Source organism: Bombina bombina, chromosome 1, assembly GCF_027579735.1.
Source record: "Bombina bombina isolate aBomBom1 chromosome 1, aBomBom1.pri, whole genome shotgun sequence".
NCBI lineage: Eukaryota > Metazoa > Chordata > Amphibia > Anura > Bombinatoridae > Bombina > Bombina bombina.
The window spans coordinates 360,748,780-360,771,179 of record NC_069499.1 but is presented as its reverse complement, the minus strand read 5'-3'; the positions used below and the strand labels follow the sequence as shown (position 1 = coordinate 360,771,179).

Here is a 22,400-nt window from a genome sequence, read left to right as displayed (position 1 = left end):
ATTTTCCCCCCAAGAGATTAAAACAAATAAAATATACATTTAAAAAAAAAAAAATTTAGGCTTATCTGATAAATTTCTTTCTTTCCGGCTATGGTGAGTCCAAGTCATCAATTACCGTTAGCAATATCACTCCTGGCCAGCAGGAGGAGTCAAAGAGCACCACAGCAAAGCTGTTAAGTGTCACTCCCCTACCCACAATCCCCAGTCATTTGACCGAAGGAAAATGGAAAAGAAACAACACAAAGGTGTAGAGGTGCCTGAGGTTTAATGAAAAAATAACTGTCTTAAATTTAAAGGGACATGAAACCGAATTTTTTTATTTCATGATTCAGCTAGAGAAGAGAATTTTAAACAACTTTTACGTCTATTATCTAATTTGTTTCATTCTCTTGGTATAATTTGTTGAAGGAGCAGCAATGCACTAATGGTTTCTAACTGAACTCATGGGTGAGCCAATCACAATCGATTATATATATATATATATATATATATATAGAGATAGATGCAGCCACCAATCCACAGCTAGAACCTAGGTTCTCTGCTGCTCATGAGCTTGTTTAAACCTTTCAGCAAAGAATAACAAGAGAAGAAAGCAAATGAAATAATAGTAGTAAATTGGAAAGTTGTTTAAAATTCTATTCTGTACCTGAATCATGAAAGAAAATTTTTGGGTTTCATGTCCCTTTAAGAGTGGGGTCATGGACTCACCATATCCGGAAAGAAAGAAAATTTATCAGGTAAGTATAAAATATTTTTTCTTTCCTAAAATATGGTGAGTCCACAACGTCATCAATTACTGTTGGGAACCAATACCCAAGCTAGAAGACACAGATGACAAGAGAGGGAAAACAAGAAAGGCAAATCTAAACAGAAGGCACCACCGCTTGAAGAACCTTTCTCCCAAAAGAAGCCACAGCCAAGGCAAAAGTATCAAAATTTGTAAAAAGTACGCAGAGAGGACCAAGTTGCAGCCTTGCAAATCTGTTCCACAGAAGCTTCATTTTTGAAAGCCCAAGAAGACAAAACAGCCCTAGTGGAATGAGCTGTTATTCTCTCAGGAGGCTGCTGTCCACCAGAGAGAAAGAAAAGTAGCAGTAGCTTTCTGACCCTTACGCTTTCCAGAAAAACAAAAAAAACAAGGTAGAGAACTGACGAAAGTCCTTAGTTGCTTGAAGGTAGAATTTTAAGGCACGCACAACATCCAAGGTGTGCAACAAACGTTCTTTATAATAAGAAGGATTAGGACATAGAGAAGGAACAACAATTTCCTGGTTAATATTTCTACCAGAAACCACTTTAGGAAGAAAACACAACTTAGTACGAAGAACCGCCTTATCAACATGAAAGATAAGATAAGGTGACTCATACTGCAACAAGAAGAAATAGCAACAAAAAACAAAACCTTCCAAGATAACAACTTAATATCTATGGAATGTAAAGGCTCATACGGAGCCTGTTGTAAACCCTTAAGAACTAGGTTAAGACTCCAAGGAGGAGCAACAGACTTAAACACAGGCCTGATTCTGACCAGGGCCTGACAAAAGGATTGAACATCTGGCACATCTGCCAGATGCTTATGTAACAAGACAGATAATGCAGAAATTGTACCCTTCAGAGAACTGGCTGACAAACCTTTCTCCAGACCTTCCTGGAGAAAAAAACCAAAATCCTGACCCTACTCCAAGAGTAGCCCTTAGATTCGCACCAATAAAGATATTTATGCCATATCTTATGGTAAATCTTTCTAGTAACAGGCTTGCGAGTCTGAATTATGGTCTCAAATGACCGACTCAGAAAAGCCACGCTTAGACAACACTAAGAGTTCAATTTCCAAACAGTCAGCTTCAGAGAAACAAGATTTGGATGAAGGACTGGACCCTGAGTTAGAAGGTCTTCCCTCAGAGGCAGCCTCCAAGGTGGAAGAGATGACATCTTCACTAAGTCTGCATACCAGGTCCTGCGAGGCCACGCAGGAGCTATGAGAATTACTAATGCTTTCTCCTGTTTGATACAAGCAATAACTTGTGGAAGAGCAAATGGAGAAAACAGGTATGCTAGACTGAAAACCCAAGGTGCCGCCAGAGCATCTATCAATGCAGCCTAAGGATCTCTTGACCTTGAACCGTACCTTGGAAGCTTGGCGTCCTGTCGAGACGCCATCAGATCCAACTCCGGCATCCCCCACTTGAGGGTTAACCTGGAGAACCCTTCCGGATGGAGTGCCCACACACAGGGATGAAAAGTCTGTCTGCTCAGAAAGTCCGCTTCCCAGTTGTCTACTCCTGGAATGTGGATGGCAGATAGACAACAATTGTGGGCTTCCGCCCACTGAATAATCCGAGCCACCTCCTTCATGGCTACGGAACTCGGAGTTCCTCCCTGGTGGTTGATGTAAGCCACTGAGGTGATATTGTCCGACTGGAAACTGATAAACCAGGCTAAGGACAACTGAGGCCACGCTATCAGAGCATTGTAAATCGCTCAACTCAAGATATTTATGGGGAGAGCAGACTCCTCCTGAGTCCATAGACCCTGCGCTTTTAACGAGTCCCAGACTGCTCCCCAGCCCAGCAGGCTGGCATCCGTTGTTACAATGACCCAAGAAGGTCTCCGGAAGCATATGCCTAGAGATAGATGCACCTGAGAACACCACCACGGGAGAGAGTCTCTCATCGACTGATCTAGATCTATCCTCAGACAGATTTGAATGGTCCCTACATAGCTGTAGTGCTCTCAAATGGAATCGAGCAAAGGGAATGATGTCCATGGAAGCAACCATCAGACCAATTGCCTCCATACCTTGAGCCACTGCTGGCAGAACAGTCAGAAACATTTTCATAAACAGGGAATCTATTATGGTCCCTAGGAAAACCACCCTTGTAGCTGGAACAAGGAAAACTTTCCAGATTCACTTTCCATCCGTGGGAACGTAGAAAAGACAACAAGGACTCTGTATGAGAGTTTGCTTGTTGCCACTGCAATTCCCAGGGCCCTGATCACTGCCAATAGAGAACCTTTGAAAATATTCTGGGAGCTGTGGCAAGGCCAAACAGAACAGTCACAAACTGGAAGGGTTTGTCTAGAAAGGCGAATCTCAGGTACTTGTGATGATCCCTGTGAATGGGAACATGAAGATATGCATTCTTTAGGTCTATGGTCGTCATAAACTGACCCTTTTGCACCAAGGGGAGATTGGACCGAATAGTCTCCATTTTGAAGGATGGTACCGTAAGTAACTTGTTTATACACTTTAGGTCTAAAATAGGACGAAAAGTTCCCTCTTTTTTGGGAACCACAAACAGATTGGAATAGAATCCCAGACTCTGTTCCCTTTCAGGGACAGGAACTATTACTCCCAGGGAAGAAAGGTCCAGAACGCAATTCAAGAATGCCTCTCTTCAGACACCAGAACTTCACCTCCTCCATTGACAGAGGCAAAGAGAATGACTGGGGATTGTGGGTAGGGGAGTGACATTTAACAGCTTTGCTGTGGTGCTCTTTGCCGCCTCCTGCTGGCCAGGAGTTATGTTCCCAACAGTAATTAATGACGTTGTGGACTCGCCATATCTTAGGAAAGAAAACAAAACACTGTTTAAAAAAAAAATAAAAAAATAACTATTTTCTATTTTTTTTTTTTATTTCCTACATTAATTTAAAAGGATATTAAACAGTGCTCCTTTGCTAAAAATATATTTCACTCATGGTGGTGAGGGCCAATGACCTTTACTCCTGGGAACTCCACACCCTGCCCCCCAGGAAGGAGGCAAAGACTCCCAAAACTTCAAGAGCCCCTAAAAACCCTCCCACCTCACTGGTAAACCAGTCTGATGTATAGCCAAGCAAAGAGGAGAGAAAGATAGGAAAGGACAAAAGCAAGATAAAAATATATAAATATATTTAAGGCTTATATACAGAGATGGCAGAAGCTCTGTTTATTCCAATAAAATTGTTTGTGACAAGAGGTCACAATTTAAGGCTGGAGGAACGGAAATGTTTTTTCACTTTAAAAGCAATAAAATTGTGGAACTCATTAGCAAAGGAGGTAGTGAATGCCAATACCTTAGATACGTTTAAAAATGGTTTGGATACATTTCTGGCTAGAAACAGAATTCATGGATATGGATGCTTGTGTTAAATGGGTCACCTTTTAATGGGATTCATTTAAGCTTAACTGAAGCTTTCTTTGTAAGTATATTAGATTTGTATAGGTTGAACTCGATGGACTTTTCTTTTTTTCATCCTTATCTACTATGAAAAAGAGGTTCACTCCTAATGAAGGATCTGGGGCAACTCTTCTTCACCTTCCTCATGTGGCAACAAAGATTAAGACTACACCAGAGATGTGTAAGGGATTAAGTGCTCTTAGAGCTTTGCCTCCTCCTGGTGGCCAGGAATTGAATCCCAGGAGTAATGGCTTGTGGACTCTCAACACCTTAAGAAATCATTTATAAACTTCAAAATTATCAAATGTCACTAGATCACACAAAAGCTATTAGCATGCTAAGTTTCACTTGAGTGTAACTACATATTTCTAAGTTCTGCATCCAAACTTCAGAGTGTTACATTACCTTGTCTATTTTAGAAATCTCATTCTATGTAAATGATTTTGTCAAATATATCTTGAATGACAGAGACAACATACCTTAAAAGATTCCATATCTGAAAGTAAGCAGGCACTCTGCATCCTAGCTCGAAGATGTGCTCCTTCTGCAGATGTCCCTAGTTTAGCCAGTACTTCCGACTGCTCCTCTAGTAGATCCTCAGTCATGGGAGCAGGCTCCTGAAAAAAAATCAAGGCAAACAGAAGTGATACAATTTTTCATGTCAGAAAATTAACAGTTTTTCCTTTTTTATGTGTTTTTTGAATTTTTTTTTTAATTAAAGCCCTGTGTCAGGTTATACAGGTAAAATAGGAGTGACATATAAGAAGAAAGGCCACTTTTGGATCTTCCCAAGGAAAAAACAGTGGAACACATCAACTGCAGCACCGACTCAGTCAACAATATAGGGGTAACTATCTACTGAAAGCCCCATGATATACAAGAACGTAACATACATAAAAGGGCGACAAACTAAATAGACCCTTAATAGCAAGAAACTTCTATGAGCAAAAAAGTCCCATGTATGTTCCTTTAGTGTCAAACAAGGAATTGCCTTGAAAACATAATAAAACTTCTTGTTAACACAAATAAACAGCATGGGATATAACAATCATTTAATACTATATAGAGTGAGCCTAAAGCTCTCTGCTCAGGAGAGTTGATCTAAGAAGGCTCGTCAGTGAAGGAAGGCCCCCACAAAGAATTTTAGAAACACAATTTTTATCCTTGATATATGTTTATCGGAGTATGCAGTGGGAGAGAGAGCCAAAGAGGGGAGAGAGCCAAAGAGGGGAGAGAGAGAGCCAAAGAGGGGAGAGCAAAAGAGGAATGAGAGCCAAAGAGGAGAGAGCAAAAGAGGAAAGAGAGCCAAAGAGGAGAGAGAGCAAAAGAGGGGAGAGAGCCAAAGAGGGAGGAGAGAGAGCCAAAGAGGGAGGAGAGAGAGCCAAAGAGGAGGGAGAGAGAGCCAAAGAGGGGAGAGAGCCAAAGAGGGGAGAGAGCCAAAGAGGGGGGGGGGGGAGAAAGAGCCAAAGAGGGGGGAGAGAGAGCCAAAGAGGGGAGAGCAAAAGAGGAAAGGGAGCCAAAGAGGAGAGAGCCAAAGAGCGGGGAGAGAGAGCCAAAGAGGGGGGAGAGAGAGCCAAAGAGGGGGGAGAGAGAGCCAAAGAGGGGGGAGAGAGAGCCAAAGAGGGGGGAGAGAGAGCCAAAGAGGGGGGAGAGAGAGCCAAAGAGGGGGGAGAGAGAGCCAAAGAGGGGGGAGAGAGAGCCAAAGAGGGGGGAGAGAGAACCAAAGAGGGGGGAGAGAGAACCAAAGAGGGGGGGAGAGAGAACCAAAGAGGGGGGAGAGAGAGCCAAAGAGGGGGGAGAGAGAGCCAAAGAGGGGGGAGAGAGAGCCAAAGAGGGGGGAGAGAGAGCCAAAGAGGGGGGAGAGAGAGCCAAAGAGGGGGGAGAGAGAGCCAAAGAGGGGGGAGAGAGAGTCAAAGAGGGGGGAGAGAGAGCAAAAGAAAGGGGTGAGAGAGAGCAAAAGAAAGGGGTGAGAGAGAGCAAAAGAGAGGGGGGAGAGAGCGCAAAAGAGAGGGGGGAGAGAGAGCTAAAGAGAGGGGGGAGAGAGAGCTAAAGAGAGGGGGGAGAGAGAGCAAAAGAGAGGGGGGGAGAGAGAGCAAAAGAGAGGGGGGAGAGAGAGCAAAAGAGAGGGGGGAGAGAGAGCAAAAGAGAGGGGGGAGAGAGAGCAAAAGAGAGGGGGGAGAGAGAGCAAAGAGAGGGGTGAGAGAGAGCAAAAGAGAGGGGTGAGAGAGAGCAAAAGAGAGGGGGGAGAGAGAGCAAAAGAGAGGGGGGGAGAGAGAGCAAAAGAGAGGGGGGAGAGAGCAAAAGAGAGGGGGGAGAGAGAGCAAAAGAGAGGGGGGAGAGAGAGCAAAAGAGAGAGGGGAGAGAGAGCAAAAGAGAGAGGGGAGAGAGAGCAAAAGAGAGAGGGGAGAGAGAGCAAAAGAGAGGGGGGGAGAGAGAGCAAAAGAGAGGGGGGAGAGAGAGCAAAAGAGAGGGGGGAGAGAGAGCAAAAGAGAGGGGGGGAGAGAGAGCAAAAGAGAGGGGGGGGAGAGAGCAAAAGAGAGGGGGGAGAGAGAGCAAAAGAGAGGGGGGAGAGAGAGCAAAAGAGAGGGGGGAGAGAGCAAGGGGTGGGACCGCTGTACTGCAAAAAATGGCCCGTGTACACAGGCTTTAGTATTAGTATATATATATATATATAAACCAACAAAAGAATATCCGGGCACTGCTAGGTAAAACGAATATATAAAGTTTATTTGATTCAATCCACAGTAAAACAATAGAGTGCCAAAAGTCAACAATAGTAGTGATCAGCAAATAGCATATCCAAAGATCCAAACACCACTAGCTGACACCGGCACCAACACATCATCCAGTAAAACAAGAACTGCTGGAGTCCTGCACAGTAGACATGTTTCGTGCTTTCACAGCACTTGTTCACTGCTAACAGGACCCAGCGTCACTTCCTCCTTAAATAGTACTTCCTTAAAGGTATATACAAATATACATTAGTCTCATTTTACTTTAGTTCATATGAAGGTAAAATATCACTTTACTTAACTTCATACATCCTATCCATAATTCATGTGATTTATAGTATTTCAAATATATTTCCATACACAATTATTTATTATTGAAAGCACTGCACTCATTAGATAAATACTTAATTTGATATTTAACCCCTATTTACAATTCATATGTTATTTTACTATATCATATAAGGTCCATCACCCAGATTCTGAGATGCCAAGCTGGTGCGATTAGAATCACCAACGCTAGCTCCAGCTAGATAGAATATAAAAATCTGTCAACTCAGACAATCTGCTTCCCAGAAGACAAACCCTGAGAGAAGATAACAGAAAAATTACAAAAAAGAATGGGAGACACCTACTTCATAGCTAGGATGATCAGAGTTCCTCCCTGGAGGAAGCTGTACGTCACCAATTGAAAATTTATAAACCGAACCAAACTCGATAAGATCAAGTAATCAGTGCATTGAGACTGCTCTGAACTTAAAACATATATCAGAATGGAAGACTCCTCCAGAGTCCAAATTCCCTGAGTTCCTAAGGAACCCCAAACTATTCCCCAGCCCGAAAAGGCTGGTGTCCGAGGACACCACATCCCAAGATGGACTTCAGAAAGAATGTGCCCTGGAACAGATCGTCCAAGAGTCTAAAACGGAGCCTAAAAGCAAGAAGATTGAATTTTCGACCTTCGCATAGAAATCTCACATGGAGATCAAGTCTATGATCTTCAGATCATCTTCTACTTGAGAGAGCGGAGAATCGAAAACAGAGATCTGTATGGGATTTTGCTGAATAAGGAAAAAGAGCTTGAACCTAGACATAGTCCAGGTATGGAGGTACTTCAATTCCTGAAATCTAGCCACCGCCAGAAGATCCCTCAGAACCTTCAAAACAAATCTGAGGAGCAAAAGGGAAGGCCGAAAGTCAGAGCTACAAAATGTAAGTATTTGTCCAAAATAGCAAACCTTGAAAAAATTCCAAGTGTACCATGAGTACACTACTGAATGGACAATATGTAGCAGACACCTAATAATACGGAAAATGGGAAGGAATCCTATCTAAAATAGATAAGAAGAAAAGAACCCATTAAAATTCTAACATCACTGAAACAGATGAACTAGGACCATACAAGATGTCACGGGCATAAGCTAACACAAACTCCTCAACCAGAGGAGTTGAAATTACTTTGTAGAGTTCTAAGATGGGAAATAGTGACACAGTAGATTGAAAGATTGGATATTGTGACTAAATAGCAAGTCCTAAAACTGCTACAGAAAAATTCCTGAAAGAACCAAGCAAAACTATATGTCCAAGAGAAATTTTTTCCAATAACTATAGATATAAATATAACCCTGGACAAAAAAGGATGTCACAGACATTACAGAATCACTTCAATATTGAAGAGATTATTAAAAAAGCACCCACTACACAAAGAAAGCAACATAAAATAAAACCTATCAGTGTCGAAAGAGCACTGAAGAGAATAAATATGTCACCCGGGGATTGTATGTCACATACATTAGAATATATGAAAAAATATTGAAAGTACCTTCATACTTCCATAAGAGATTGTCTTGTCCCCATGGGGTCTATTAAAAAAACTTCTGATTAGAAATGATAGTTTAAGTCTACAGCACCTGGTGTTCCCAGGCGGTCTCCCATCCAGTTACTGACCAAGCCTGGCCCTGCTTAACTTCCGAGATCAGATGAGATCTGGTGCATTCAAGAAAGTCTGGTGGTAGACATTACCAGAAGCACCCATACATGAGAAAGCAGTGGCTTTACCTGGGTTCAAAAACCCAAACTTTCTGCTTCAGAAGTAGAGTAGATAATCACTATGCCACTGCAAGCCATGGCAAGAACTGAACTTGAGACTACAGATCTAAAGACCTGAGTTCCATGATCCATCTAGGAACTCCTATAAAGTTGCTTTAGGAAGGAACCAACAAGTCCTCTTGACTCCAAGGCCAGATCAACAGATATGGCACGGGTATAAGGGAATATCACCTCCATCAAAGAGATATAAGGTCCCTTATATAAAATAGGAGGATCTATAAGACACAGACTCAAATAAATAAAATAAGTTCTTACATATAAAATAGTAGAACATAAATTGCACAGGTATTCTGAAACATAATCCCCTAATTATATGTCGTACACACAAAATAAAACTGTAAAATATAGAACAAAAATACATATCGCTGAGATTAGCATATTCTCCTCAGTTGAGAGAGATAATACACAGAATTCCTATTAAAAAATAGGAAAAACATTATACTATAATATCTATTACATGATACACAGAAAATGTAGTAACATAATAATACCACAGGATGTCGCCAAAACATTAAGGTACTATACAAGGAATTAAGTAAGGTATACCCTGAAAGGAGAAAATACATTTAATCCCTTCTCCTATATACTCCAGTAAGAGTAAATAAGAAAACCAACACGCAAGTTAAGTACATAGTTGAAACATAAGTAATTCCACTGCAGAGAGGGGAAATAAGGTTAGTGAAAGCCGCAGTTTGAACAACTTCCCTAATCCCTCTGATACAATGTTCTAAAATAAAGACCCTTCACATAAATTGGAACATAAAATTTAAGACTACCTAGTGTGCGTTCACACCAGCACACACATATGCGTGTCATACAGAAAGTTCTCCACTGTACTTAAAACGGTACAGAGAACATACCCCACAGAAATACACATACAGGCAGTAGAGGAAGGCGCCAAAATAAATATTAAGCGGCTAACAGATATGCACCGATTAACTAGTGCGTAACACTGCTGCAGAAAATCAGGTAATTGCAAACCTAAAGAAAAATTATTCACCGTGTATAAAAACGGCCCTCTCAATGCTAGAATGTGTTGACTAAAAGGAGAGAAAATTACGTGATCAAGCTCACAAAGCACTAGACTCGAAGCCGGCAGGGCCATAATATATCTATCGCTCCCTGATCCTAAGATTGTGAGGGAGTGGAGATCACGTCAAAAAAGATCATACGGCAGGAAAATTAACCCTGTCGTCGCCGGATCTCGCTAAAGCCATAATAAAGTAAATACTCTCCCGGAATTAACCCCAGACCTCTGGGGATCCATCCTTACACTAAACACTCAGGATAAAAAATAAACATAGAAATAGGAGTTGTCTAAACCATAAAAACTACGCAGATAAAATAAACTGTCTTAACTCAAAATGAAGAGAGCTACTCTCCATATTGAGAGCTGCATCAGCATAGATCCAAAATCAAAAAGATCCCCATAGAAGAAATCCCTTCAATCTGAGACAACAGATGCCATGATTTCCACTGCGAAGTTAAAGGGACATGAAAGCCAATTTTTTTATTTCGTGATTTAGAAAGAGCATGTCATTTTAAACAACTTTCTAATTTACTTCTATTATCTAATTTGCTTCATTCGTTTGATATCACTTGCTGAAAAGCATATCAAGATATGCTCAGTAGCTGCTGATTGGTTGCTGCACCTAGAGGCCTTGTGTGATTGGCTCACACATGTGCATTGCTATTTCTTCAACAAAGGATATCTAAAGAATTTAGCATATTAGATAATAGAAGTAAATTGGAAAGTTGTTTAAAATTGCATGCCCTATCTGAATCATGAAAGTTTAATTTTGACTAGACTGTCCCTTTAACAGAGCAGCTACCTGTATCCAATTAAGTTTTCCAGAAACTTTCAGGGCTCTGCCTGACAAAAAATCGTGTAAGGAAAACAATAAGGCTGACTTCTGTCTCTTAGTAGGCCAAACGGTCTCACTACCGCAATCTTTATTTTACAAATTGAAAGACATTCTAAATCTATACTGTCATATATAAAAAACAGGCGCGGAAACAAAAACTGCGCCAACAACTTCCCAACCCTCACTAGAGAGTGAACTAACCCTGGTTTTCTATATCGGGGTAGCATAAATGTTGAAAGGTAAGTAAAGACTACCTCGCCGTCTTCCAACTGCTAAAAGCCACCATTACTCTTACTAAAGATATTGACATGGACACAGCATAGCCCCAATCCTTGCTTGCAGGTAAAAGTATCCATAAAAGGATTAAATATTTTCAGACACCAACTTCGCACGTCCACCCGATGAACTAGGCAAAGAATGACTGGGGGTTTATGGGAAGTGGGAGTGATAGTTAACAGCTTTGCTGTGGTGTTCTTTGCCTCCACCTGGTGGCCAGGAGTTGAATTCCCACAAGAAATTGAATGGATTTGTGGACTCTCCATGCCATTGGAAAGAAAAAAGAAAAAGATAAAAGGATATATTCGATCTTAGAAAGTTCAGGACTATGCCTTTAAGAAGAGATCCAAGGTGTTTTCATCCGCTCTAGATGTACTAATATGGAGTGATATTTTCAGATGTCCCTCAAATAAAAGAAGAATATAACATAGCGTGATACTGTAAATACAATGCTGTAATGTGTGGTTGTGAGGGTATACTGGTTTGCCCTGCCAAATGTCAAATACTCTCTCAGCTACAGGTATATTAGAGACCATTTAAAATTTTCCTTTAAAGAAGCGCAAAACTAATTTTTTTATTGCCTTGCACAAAATGATTCTCCATGATAAAGAAGGAACTGAACTATATGGTTATATATTTATTTAAAAGGAGCCAGCTTCTAATGCACACTATAAAAGAGATATAATATAGTATTGGTGATATTTATTTTACTGACAACTCATCTTTCACTTTGTGCCTCAGAATCAAAGCTTACGACATCTAGATTCTCATTTCTAAGCAGAAAGTGTACAACAATATTCCCTCTGGAGCTGAAAAGTCAATAAAAACATACAGCAGAACAAAAAATAGGAAAGCTATTGATCCATAATTGTGTATATGAACCCCTGGGGCAGGACCCCATAGCTTTTAGACAATAAGCCTTTCTCATGAAGGGAAGAACAACACAGTAAGTTCTGCAGGAGCCTACAGAGCTATTACTTCATTTGTTCAGCAGGCCGCACCAACCAAAAAGTATTTACCACTGACAGCAAACAAAAGAGAAATGCGGGGAAAAAAGCTATTAACTCTAAAGAGAAACCTTGGTTTTGGGAAAACGTATAGGAACCCAATATCTAAGATTTATTCTAAAATTAATAAAAACTGAATTTATGTTTACCTGATAAATTTCTTTCTCCTACGGTGTGTCCGGTCCACGGCTTCATCCTTACTTGTGGGATATTCTCTTCCCCTACAGGAAATGGCAAAGAGAGCACACAGCAAGAGCTGTCCATATAGTCCCCCCTCTGGCTCCGCCCCCCAGTCATTCGACCGACGGTTAGGAGAAAAAGGAGAAACTATAGGGTGCCGTGGTGACTGTAGTGTACAGAAATAAAAAAATTTAAACCTGACTAAAAGCCAGGGCGGGCCGTGGACCGGACACACCGTAGGAGAAAGAAATTTATCAGGTAAACATAAATTCTGTTTTCTCCTACATTGGTGTGTCCGGTCCACGGCTTCATCCTTACTTGTGGGAACCAATACCAAAGCTTTAGGACACGGATGAAGGGAGGGAACAAGTCAGGTTACCTAAACGGAAGGCACCACGGCTTGCAAAACCTCTCCCCCAAAAACAGCCTCCGAAGAAGCATAAGTATCGAATTTGTAAAATTTGGCAAAAGTATGCAGAGAAGACCAATTCGCTGCCTTACAGATCTGATCAACAGAAGCCTCATTCTTGAAGGCCCATGTGGAAGCCACAGCTCTAGTAGAGTGAGCTGTAATTCGTTCAGGAGGCTGCCGTCCGGCAGTCTCATAAGCCAATCGGATGATGCTTTTCAGCCAAAAAGAAAGAGAGGTAGCAGTAGCTTTCTGCCCTCTCCTCTTACCAGAATAAACGACAAACAAGGATGATGTCTGTCTGAAATCCTTTGTTGCTTCTAAATAGAATTTTAAAGCACGGACCACATCTAGGTTGTGTAACAAACGTTCCTTCTTCGAAACTGGATTCGGACACAGAGAAGGAACAACTATTTCCTGGTTAATATTCCTGTTGGAAACCACCTTTGGAAGAAAACCAGGCTTGGTACGTAGAACTACCTTATCTGTATGGAATACCAGATAACGAGAAGCACACTGCAAAGCAGATAATTCAGAAACTCTTCTAGCAGAAGAAATAGCAACCAAAAACAGAACTTTCCAAGATAGTAACTTAATATCTATGGAATGCATGGGTTCAAACGGAACCCCCTGAAGAACTGAAAGAAATAAATTTAGACTCCAAGGAGGAGTCATAGGTCTGTAGACAGGCTTGATTCTAACTAACGCCTGTACAAAGGCCTGTACATCTGGCACGGCTGCCAGACGTTTGTGTAACAAAACAGACTGAGCAGATATCTGTCCTTTTAAGGAACTAGCTGACAAACCTTTATCCAAACCCTCTTGGAGAAAGGAAAGAATCCTAGGAATTTTAATTTTACTCCAAGAGAATTCTTTGGATTCACACCAACGGATATATTTTTGCCATATCTTATGGTAAATTTTCCTAGTTACAGGTTTTCTGGCTTGAACCAGAGTATCTATAACTGAATCTGAAAACCCATGCTTAGATAGAATCAAGTGTTCAATTTCCAAGCAGTCAGTTGCAGAGAGACTAGATTTGGATGTTCGAATGGACCTTGTACTAGAAGATCCTGTCTCAAAGGTAGCTTCCATGGTGGAGCCGATGACATATTCACCAGGTCTGCATACCAGGTCCTGCGTGGCCATGCAGGAGCTATTAGAATCACAGAGGCCTTCTCCTGTTTGATCCTGGCTACAAGGCTGGGAAGGAGAGCGAACGGTGGAAACACATAAGCTAGATTGAACGACCAAGGCGCCACTAATGCATCCACCAGTGTCGCCCTGGGATCCCTGGATCTGGACCCGTATCGAGGAACCTTGAAGTTCTGACGAGACGCCATCAGATCCATATCTGGAGTGCCCCATAGGTGAGTTAACTGGGCAAAGACCTCCGGGTGGAGTTCCCACTCCCCCGGATGGAAAGTCTGATGACTCAAATAATCCGCCTCCCAGTTGTCTACTCCTGGGATGTGGATTGCAGATAGGTGGCAGGAGTGATCCTCCGCCCATTTGATGATCTTGGACACCTCTCTCATCGCCAAGGAACTCTTTGTTCCCCCCTGATGATTGATGTACGCTACAGTCGTCATGTTGTCCGACTGAAATCTTATGAATCTGGCCTTCGCTAGATGAGGCCAGGCCAGGAGCGCATTGAATATCGCTCTCAGTTCCAAAATGTTTATCGGGAGAAGAGACTCTTCCCGAGACCATAGACCCTGAGCATTCAGGGAGTCCCAGACCGCGCCCCAGCCTAAGAGACTGGCGTCGGTCGTGACGATGACCCACTCTGGTCTGCGGAAATTCATTCCCTGAGACAGGTGATCCAGAGTCAACCACCAGCGGAGTGAGTCTCTGGTTACCTGGTCTACTTGAATCTGGGGAGACAAGTCTGCATAATCCCCATTCCACTGTTTGAGCATGCACAGCTGTAATGGTCTTAGATGAATTCGAGCAAAAGGAACCACGTCCATTGCTGTAACCATTAATCCTATTACCTCCATGCACTGAGCTATGGAAGCCTGAGGAATAGATTGAAGAACTCGACAAGCGTTTAGAAGCTTTAACTTTCTGACCTCTGTCAGAAAAATCTTAATTTCTACAGAATCTATTATTGTTCCCAGAAAAGGAACTCTTGTGGACGGGGACAGGGAACTCTTTCCTACGTTCACCTTCCACCTGTGAGACCTGAGAAAGGCTAACACAATGTCTGTTTGAGCCCTTGCTTTGGAAAGGGACGACGCTTGGATTAAAATGTCGTCTAGGTAAGGTGCTACCGCAATGCCCCTTGGTCTTAGAACCGCTAGTAGGGACCCTAGCACCTTTGTGAAAATTCTGGGAGCAGTGGCTAAACCGAATGGAAGAGCCACGAACTGGTAATGTTTGTCCAGAAAGGCGAACCTTAGGAACTGATGATGATCTTTGTGGATAGGAATATGTAGGTACGCATCCTTTAAGTCCACGGTAGTCATGTATTGACCCTCCTGGATTGTTGGTAAAATCGTCCGAATGGTTTCCATCTTGAATGATGGAACTCTGAGGAACTTGTTTAGAATTTTTAAATCCAGAATTGGCCTGAAAGTTCCCTCTTTTTTGGGAACTACGAACAGGTTTGAGTAAAAACCCAGTCCTTGTTCCGCTGTTGGAACTGGGTGTATCACTCCCATCTTTAATAGGTCCTCTACGCAATGTAAGAATGCCTGTCTCTTTATCTGGTCTGAAGATAAGCGAGACAAGTGGAACCTTCCCCTTGGAGGAAGTTCCTTGAATTCCAGAAGATATCCCTGAGAGACAATTTCTAGTGCCCAGGGATCCGGAACATCTCTTGCCCAAGCCTGAGCAAAGAGAGAAAGTCTGCCCCCTACTAGATCCGGTCCCGGATTGGGGGCTACCCCTTCATGCTGACTTGGTAGCAGCCGCAGGCTTCTTGGCCTGTTTACCCTTGTTCCAGCCTTGCATTGGTTTCCATGCTGGTTTAGGCTGGGAATTGTTACCCTCTTGTCTAGAGGCTGCAGAGTTAGGAGACGGTCCGTTCCTGAAATTACGAAAGGAACGAAAATTAGATTTGTTCTTAGCCTTGAAAGGCCTATCCCTGTGGGAGGGCATGGCCCTTTCCCCCAGTGATGTCTGAAATAATCTCCTTTAATTCTGGCCCGAAAAGGGTCTTACCTTTGAAAGGAATATTAAGCAGTTTTGTCTTGGACGACACATCCGCCGACCAAGATTTTAGCCAAAGCGCTCTGCGCGCCACTATAGCAAAACCTGAATTTTTCGCCGCTAATTTAGCCAATTGAAAGGCGGCATCTAAAATAAAGGAATTAGCCAACTTTAGTGCGCGACTTCCTCATATGGAGTCTCCTTATGGAGCGAATTTTCTAGTTCCTCGAACCAAAAAGACGCCGCCGTGGTGACAGGAATAATGCACGAAATTGGTTGGAGAAGGAAACCTTGCTGAACAAATATCTTTTTAAGCAATCCTTCCAATTTTTTATCCATAGGATCTTTAAAAGCACAACTGTCCTCAATGGGAATAGTTGTGCGCTTGGCCAACGTAGAAACTGCCCCCTCAACCTTAGGAACTGTTTGCCATGCGTCCCTTCTGGGGTCGACAATGGGGAACATTTTCTTAAATATAGGAGGTGGGACAAAAGGTATATCTGGTTTCTCCCACTCCTTGGTCACTATGTCCGCCACCCTCTTGGGTATCGGAAAGGCATCAGCGTGCACAGGGACCTCTAAGAATTTGTCCATTTTGCACAATTTCTCTGGAATCACCAAAGAGTCACAATCATCAAGAGTAGTTAGCACCTCCTTAAGCAGGGCGCGGAGATGTTCTAACTTAAATTTAACGATATCAGGTTCTGCCTGCTGAGAAACTTTTCCTGAATCAGAAATTTCTCCCTCAGACAGACCCTCCCTCACTGCCAATTCAGACTGGTGTGAGGGTATAACAGATAAATTATCGTCAGCGCCCACTTGCTCATCCTCTGTATTTAAAACTGAGCAATCACGCTTTCTGGGAAATGCTGGCAGTTTGGATAAAAGATTTGCTATAGAATTATCCATTACTGCAGTTAACTGCTGCATAGTAACAAGCATTGGCGCGCTAGATGTACTAGGTATCTCCTGCGGGGGCAAAACTGGTGTTGACACAGAAGGAGAGGATGATGAACTATCCCCACTACCTTCACTTGAAGAATCATCTTGGGCAACCTTATTAAATGTGACAGCACTGTCCTTACTTTGTTTGGACGCCATGGCACAATTTGAACATACATTTAAAGGGGGAACCGCCTTGGCCTCCATACACACAGAACATAAGCTATCTGAAGGTATAGACATGTTAGACAGACTTAGGCAGGCTATTAATGCAATAAAACCGTTTTTAAACAAAACCGTTACTGTCTCTTTAAATAATAAAAAGAGCACACTTTATTTCTGAATGTTTGAAAAACTATGAAAGAAATATCCGATCTTTACAAAATTTGCACCCTAGTGTCTTAATGCTTTGAAAGTATTGCACACCAAATTTCAAGTCTCTAACCCCTTAAATGAGCAAACCGGAGCTAATTGTTCAATTTACCAGTTTAAACCCACTACAGTCCCTGCCACAGCTTTGCTGCGGCTTTTAAATTCCTTGGGGGTTATTCACCACAGAAATAAGCCTTCTAGAATTCGTTTTTATGTCCACAGGACCCTCTCACATGAAGCTGCATGCACTGCTTCTAGAAGTAACTGCGCAACTGAGGCGCGAAAATGAGGCCTCCTCCCTCTGTATACCAGAGTGAAGGGGCCTTCCTGACTAGATTAGGTGTCTAAACAAACTGCCAGGCGTAATAAAAACGTTCCCAAAAGTGTTTCATAATCACAAAACACCCCAAAAATCATATAAATATTATATAAATCAATCGATTTAGCCCATAATAGTGTCAACCAGTATAGAGCCCATTTATAAGCCTTCATTCTGAGTCTAAGAAAATGGCTTACCGATCCCATAAGGGAAAATGACAGTCTTCTAGCATTACTATGTCTTGTTAGAAAAGAGACTAGTCATACCTGGAGCAGAAAAGTCTGCAAACTGTTCCCCCCAACTGAAGTTCTCTGGTTTCAACAGTCCTGCGTGGGAACAGCAATGGATTTTAGTTACTGCTGCTAAAATCATACTCCTCTTTTAACAGAACTCTTCATCACTTTCTGTTGTAGAGTAAATAGTACAAACCGGCACTATTTTAAAATAACAAACTCTTGATAGAAGAAATAAAACTACAACTAACACCACATACTCTTTACCATCCCCGTGGAGATGCTACTTGTTCAGAGCGGCAAAGAGAATGACTGGGGGGCGGAGCCAGAGGGGGGGCTATATGGACAGCTCTTGCTGTGTGCTCTCTATGCCATTTCCTGTAGGGGAAGAGAATATCCCACAAGTAAGGATGAAGCCATGGACCGGACACACCAAAGTAGGAGAAAAATTATCAGTGCACATCTGCATCTAAATTATTCATCAACAATGTATTATTCTTATTTGTATTAAACCAGGGCTTGAGAAACATAGGGGCTAGGGAGCAACTGGCTCCTAGGATTTTACCCCTAGCTCCTAGTTTTTGGGTTACTCTGTATATCTATATACAAATACCTCTGTCTAGCCCCTAAAATAATGTCAGGTTCCTAAATATTCTTACTGGCTCCTAAATTCTAAACAGATTTGTCAACCCCTGTATTAAACTATGTACTAGGTTGTAGTTTAAGGACTCTCTTCAGGAATTCTCTCTAAATTAATAAATAGGAACCAAAGTAAAAGGGATATTCCAGCCAAAATAGGAATCCACATGAATGCATTTCTATTTTGAATAGAAGCATTTTTGTAACATACATGTATTATCAAAAATGCTTCTAATAAAAGCTGTAGCTGTTTCAAGTATATTTAAGTATGCGCTGCGCACCAGCATTTTAAACACAGCACTTGCTCAGAGAGCCTAAGGTGCTTGTACCATCTGGTAATGACTCAATGTGTAATTGCTGACATGAAACAAGTCCCACTGGTGCTTTGAGCAGCTGCAGTATTTAAAATGCTGGTGCACTGAGAATATCTACCTATGCTTAACATTCAAGTGCAGAGAAACAGAGAAAACACTAAAACAGTGATAATTTTTACTGCAACCATTTTGCCAGTAAATGTATTTAGAAAAGTAAAAAAATCGAACAATTCATTTTTTTTTCTTTTTTTTCCCTAGAATGTGCTGTGTGTTGTGCAAGTAACCTCCATCCTTAGATGCAGCCCCCACATACATGCACCCAACTAAGGGGAAGAGCTTAGTTAGTTGGATTGGGAGGTTTCAAAGAGATAAACTCTTGATAGAAGATGTATGACATGGAGAGAGGGGGGGGGGGAGTAGGGTTAGGTAATAATAGAGTAAGATTAATCGTCTATGGTAACTGAGTGGTTAATTTGATGGGAGTCAATTGCATTGGGTTAGCTGGGTGGTGGGTGAATTAACTGTGGCAGTGGTATTCATTTATGTGGAACAGTCTAGTGGGGGTTAATGTGATAGGTGATCAGTGACATGGTAGGTAGTATGGTAAAGAGGGGCAAACTAAAGGGGCAGTGCAGTTGGCAGGATGCACACAAGAATAAAACCCAGTGTTTTGTAATAGTGCAGCATAGTTAGTAATAGAGCACCTGATCCTGATCAGTTGGTAACGGATGGGCAGCAATAAGGTGTCCCATATAAAGTACATTTTTCAGTCTGCTTTCTGAAGGTGGATTACTGTTAATGACAAGAAAATGTAGGGGTTTGAGAATATTTGTGCTCTTGCAGGATTATTCTTATTATGTTTACTATGGCGGTACTGATGGTGCAAATGTGTGTGTATTGCTGCACACCACAGTGTGAAAAGAAAGTATACATGTGGCCCCTAGTCAGGCAAACCCTTCCTCTGCCACTGCGTGAACAGAAAAGATTACGTCTTTATAACTTTCATGTTACACAGTAAAAAAAGCTCTAACAAATTAATACAACAAAGATATAGTCCAGCTTTAGATCAATAGCAAATTTGTGAAAAGGATTTAAAAGGGATTTACAAGGTTATGAGCAATCTATGAAGAAGAAAGAAATCAGCCTTTAATTGAACTACCAAACCGTGCGAGGAGAAGGAAGAGGATGGTTTAGTTATTGTTAGATTAATAGGAGATATACTTACGCCATAGGGACGTAATTACAGCCATGAGCTATGTGCAGTGTGGGTAACATGCTTACACCAAATGCCTTCGGGCTGCTTTAAACATATTTATGATTTTATTGACCAGTTATACTTTAAATTATATTTTATATTTCTTTCCTAAAGATATGGAGAGTCCACAACGTCATGGGAATATCACTCCTGGCCAGCAGGAGGAGGCAAAGAGCATCACAGCAAAGCTGTTACATGTCACTCCCCTACCCATAATCCCTAGTCATTCTCTTTGCCTCTGTCAATGGAGGAGGTGAAGTTTTGGTGTCTGAAGAAAAATTGGATTTCGCATCAAGCAAGATTTGGGGTTTAGCTGTAGTCCACGTTAATCTCTTCATTACAGTAGTGGTGGCTTTTAAGCAGTTAGGGAGTTGTGAGGTTGTGCTTACTTTGTTTCCTAACATATTGCTGTACTAGGTATAGAAAGCCAGAGTTAGGTTACATCTGTTCTTTCTTTTTTCCTCAGGTCTCTGTAAGGAGTTTCTGTCCTTTCACACTTGATGAGCTGTCTCCCTGCCGGACAGCTGGATTGCAGGTAAGTGCCTTTTTGTCTCTAGGTATTGGAGATTGGCACTTAGGTAATTTTAGCTGCATCTTTTTATGGGACATATATATCCTTTATTTAGGGTATTTTTTGGCAGAGGGCAGGCACAATATTAATGAGACAGGGAGACTAAGGGGTTAAATGCTTGTTTGGAAATATAGCATATCCTTTTATTTTGTGGCTCATGTGTTGTGTTAACAACCCTGATTGCGTGGGCGTATTTGACTTTTCCCGGGTTTCGCTTTAGGGGGTGGTTTCTTTTTTTTCCCACCTGCACAGAAACGCGCTTTTACTCTGCTACGCTGTTTCTGGTCGGATATGTCATGTGACTTCCGCATTTAGTTATCAGAGTGCAGTCTCTGGTCAACTTGTTTTCTGTTCCGGGCTTAGTGCTATTGCATGGTTCAGAAGGAGAGTGTATAGATCAGCTGGGGAATTCTCTGCTTTATTTGCAGAGTGTTTGTTGCGAGGTCAGGTAAAACACCTCAGTTCGGCTGAGGTGCAGCGGTCCTGTCTTAGTTATTTATCTAGCGGAGGGTCACAGCTGGCTATGTTTGGTTATTTTTTTTATTTATTTATTTTCTCGCTGTATGTTTCTTAAAGTGACAGTATCAACTTTAATTATTTTTATTTTTTTATTTATTTTTTTTGGACATGGACCAAGACTGATATGCCTCATCAGTCTTGGTATGCCTTAAAGAACACATTTTTTGCCTATGCAATGCTGTGCTGCATGCTTAGCTAGAACTCTTGAATTTAAAGATAAGTTGTTGCCCTCTGAGCCCAATAAAGTCTTTCAGGATGATGCTGTTCAGGCAATGCCACAGCTTTCTCCTCAAACGTCCCAAGCTTCATTGGTGTCACATACAGTGCCCTGCAGCTCCTCTCAGCCTCCTGGAGGAGTTTATTTGTCTGCAGATTTTGCTACTCGGATATCTTCTGCGGTATCTGCAGCATTATCTGCTTTTCCTGTTTTAGGGAAACGCAAGAGGAAGACTAAGCATTTATCAGATGCTAAGGTGTCTTTCAGCTGCTAATACACAGGTTGTCCTTCCTCATAAGTCTGATGGGGAGGATACCTCGGTAGCTTCTGAGGGTGAGATCTCAGATTCAGACAGTGTAACTCCTTTGCCCGATACTGAATTTGCCTGAACACCTTTGTGTCCTGTTGAAGGAGGTATTGGCTACTTTGGACGACTGATTCTTCTGTTGTCAACCCTAAGAAATTTAGTAAACTTAATAAATACTATGATGTTCCTTCCTCCGTGGAAGTGTTTCCTGTTCCTAACCGTGTTACGGAGATTATTTCACAGGAATGGGAGAACCCTGAGACTCCTTTTTTCCCTTCTATTTTTAAAAAGATGTTTCCCATTGCTAATTCTATTAAGGATTCATGGCGCACGGTCCCTAAAGTAGGAGCAGATATTTCTACTTTGGCTAAGAGAACTACAATCCCTATAGAGGATAGTTCTTTTAAGGATCCCATGGACAAGAAGTTGGAGGCTTTTTAAAAAAAGATGTATGTTCATCAGGGTCCTCAATGGCAACCTGCAGTTTGTATTGCCACTGTAACAAGTGCAGCATCTTATTTGTGCAATGCCTTGTCTGAATCTATTTTACAAGACACTCCATTAGAGGAAATCCAGGATAGGATTAAGACTCTCAAATTAGCCAATTCCTTTATTTCTGATGCTAACATGCAAGTTATCAGACTAGGAGCCAAGATGTCTGGTTTCACTGTCTTAGCCCGCTTTGTGGCTTAAATCTTGGTTGGCTGATGTTACCTCCAAGTCTATGCTTTTGGCGCTTCCTTATAAGGGTAAGACATTGTTTGGACCTGGTCTGGCAGAAATTATTTCTGAAATTATGGGTGGAAATGGGTCTTTTC

General features: G+C 41.8%; 1 protein-coding gene and 1 pseudogene across 1 annotated transcript in view; both read right to left on the bottom strand.

The window, feature by feature from the left end:
- Positions 1–22,400, bottom strand: part of RAB3GAP1 (RAB3 GTPase activating protein catalytic subunit 1) — a 259,144-nt gene that overhangs the window by 33,412 nt on the left and 203,332 nt on the right. Inside the window, exon 18 of the mRNA XM_053698235.1 lies at positions 4,643–4,780. Within this exon, the coding sequence (XP_053554210.1) occupies positions 4,643–4,780 (138 nt within the window). The remainder of the gene's footprint in view (positions 1–4,642; positions 4,781–22,400) is intronic.
- On the bottom strand, positions 8,791–8,909 carry LOC128646182 (uncharacterized; annotated as a pseudogene).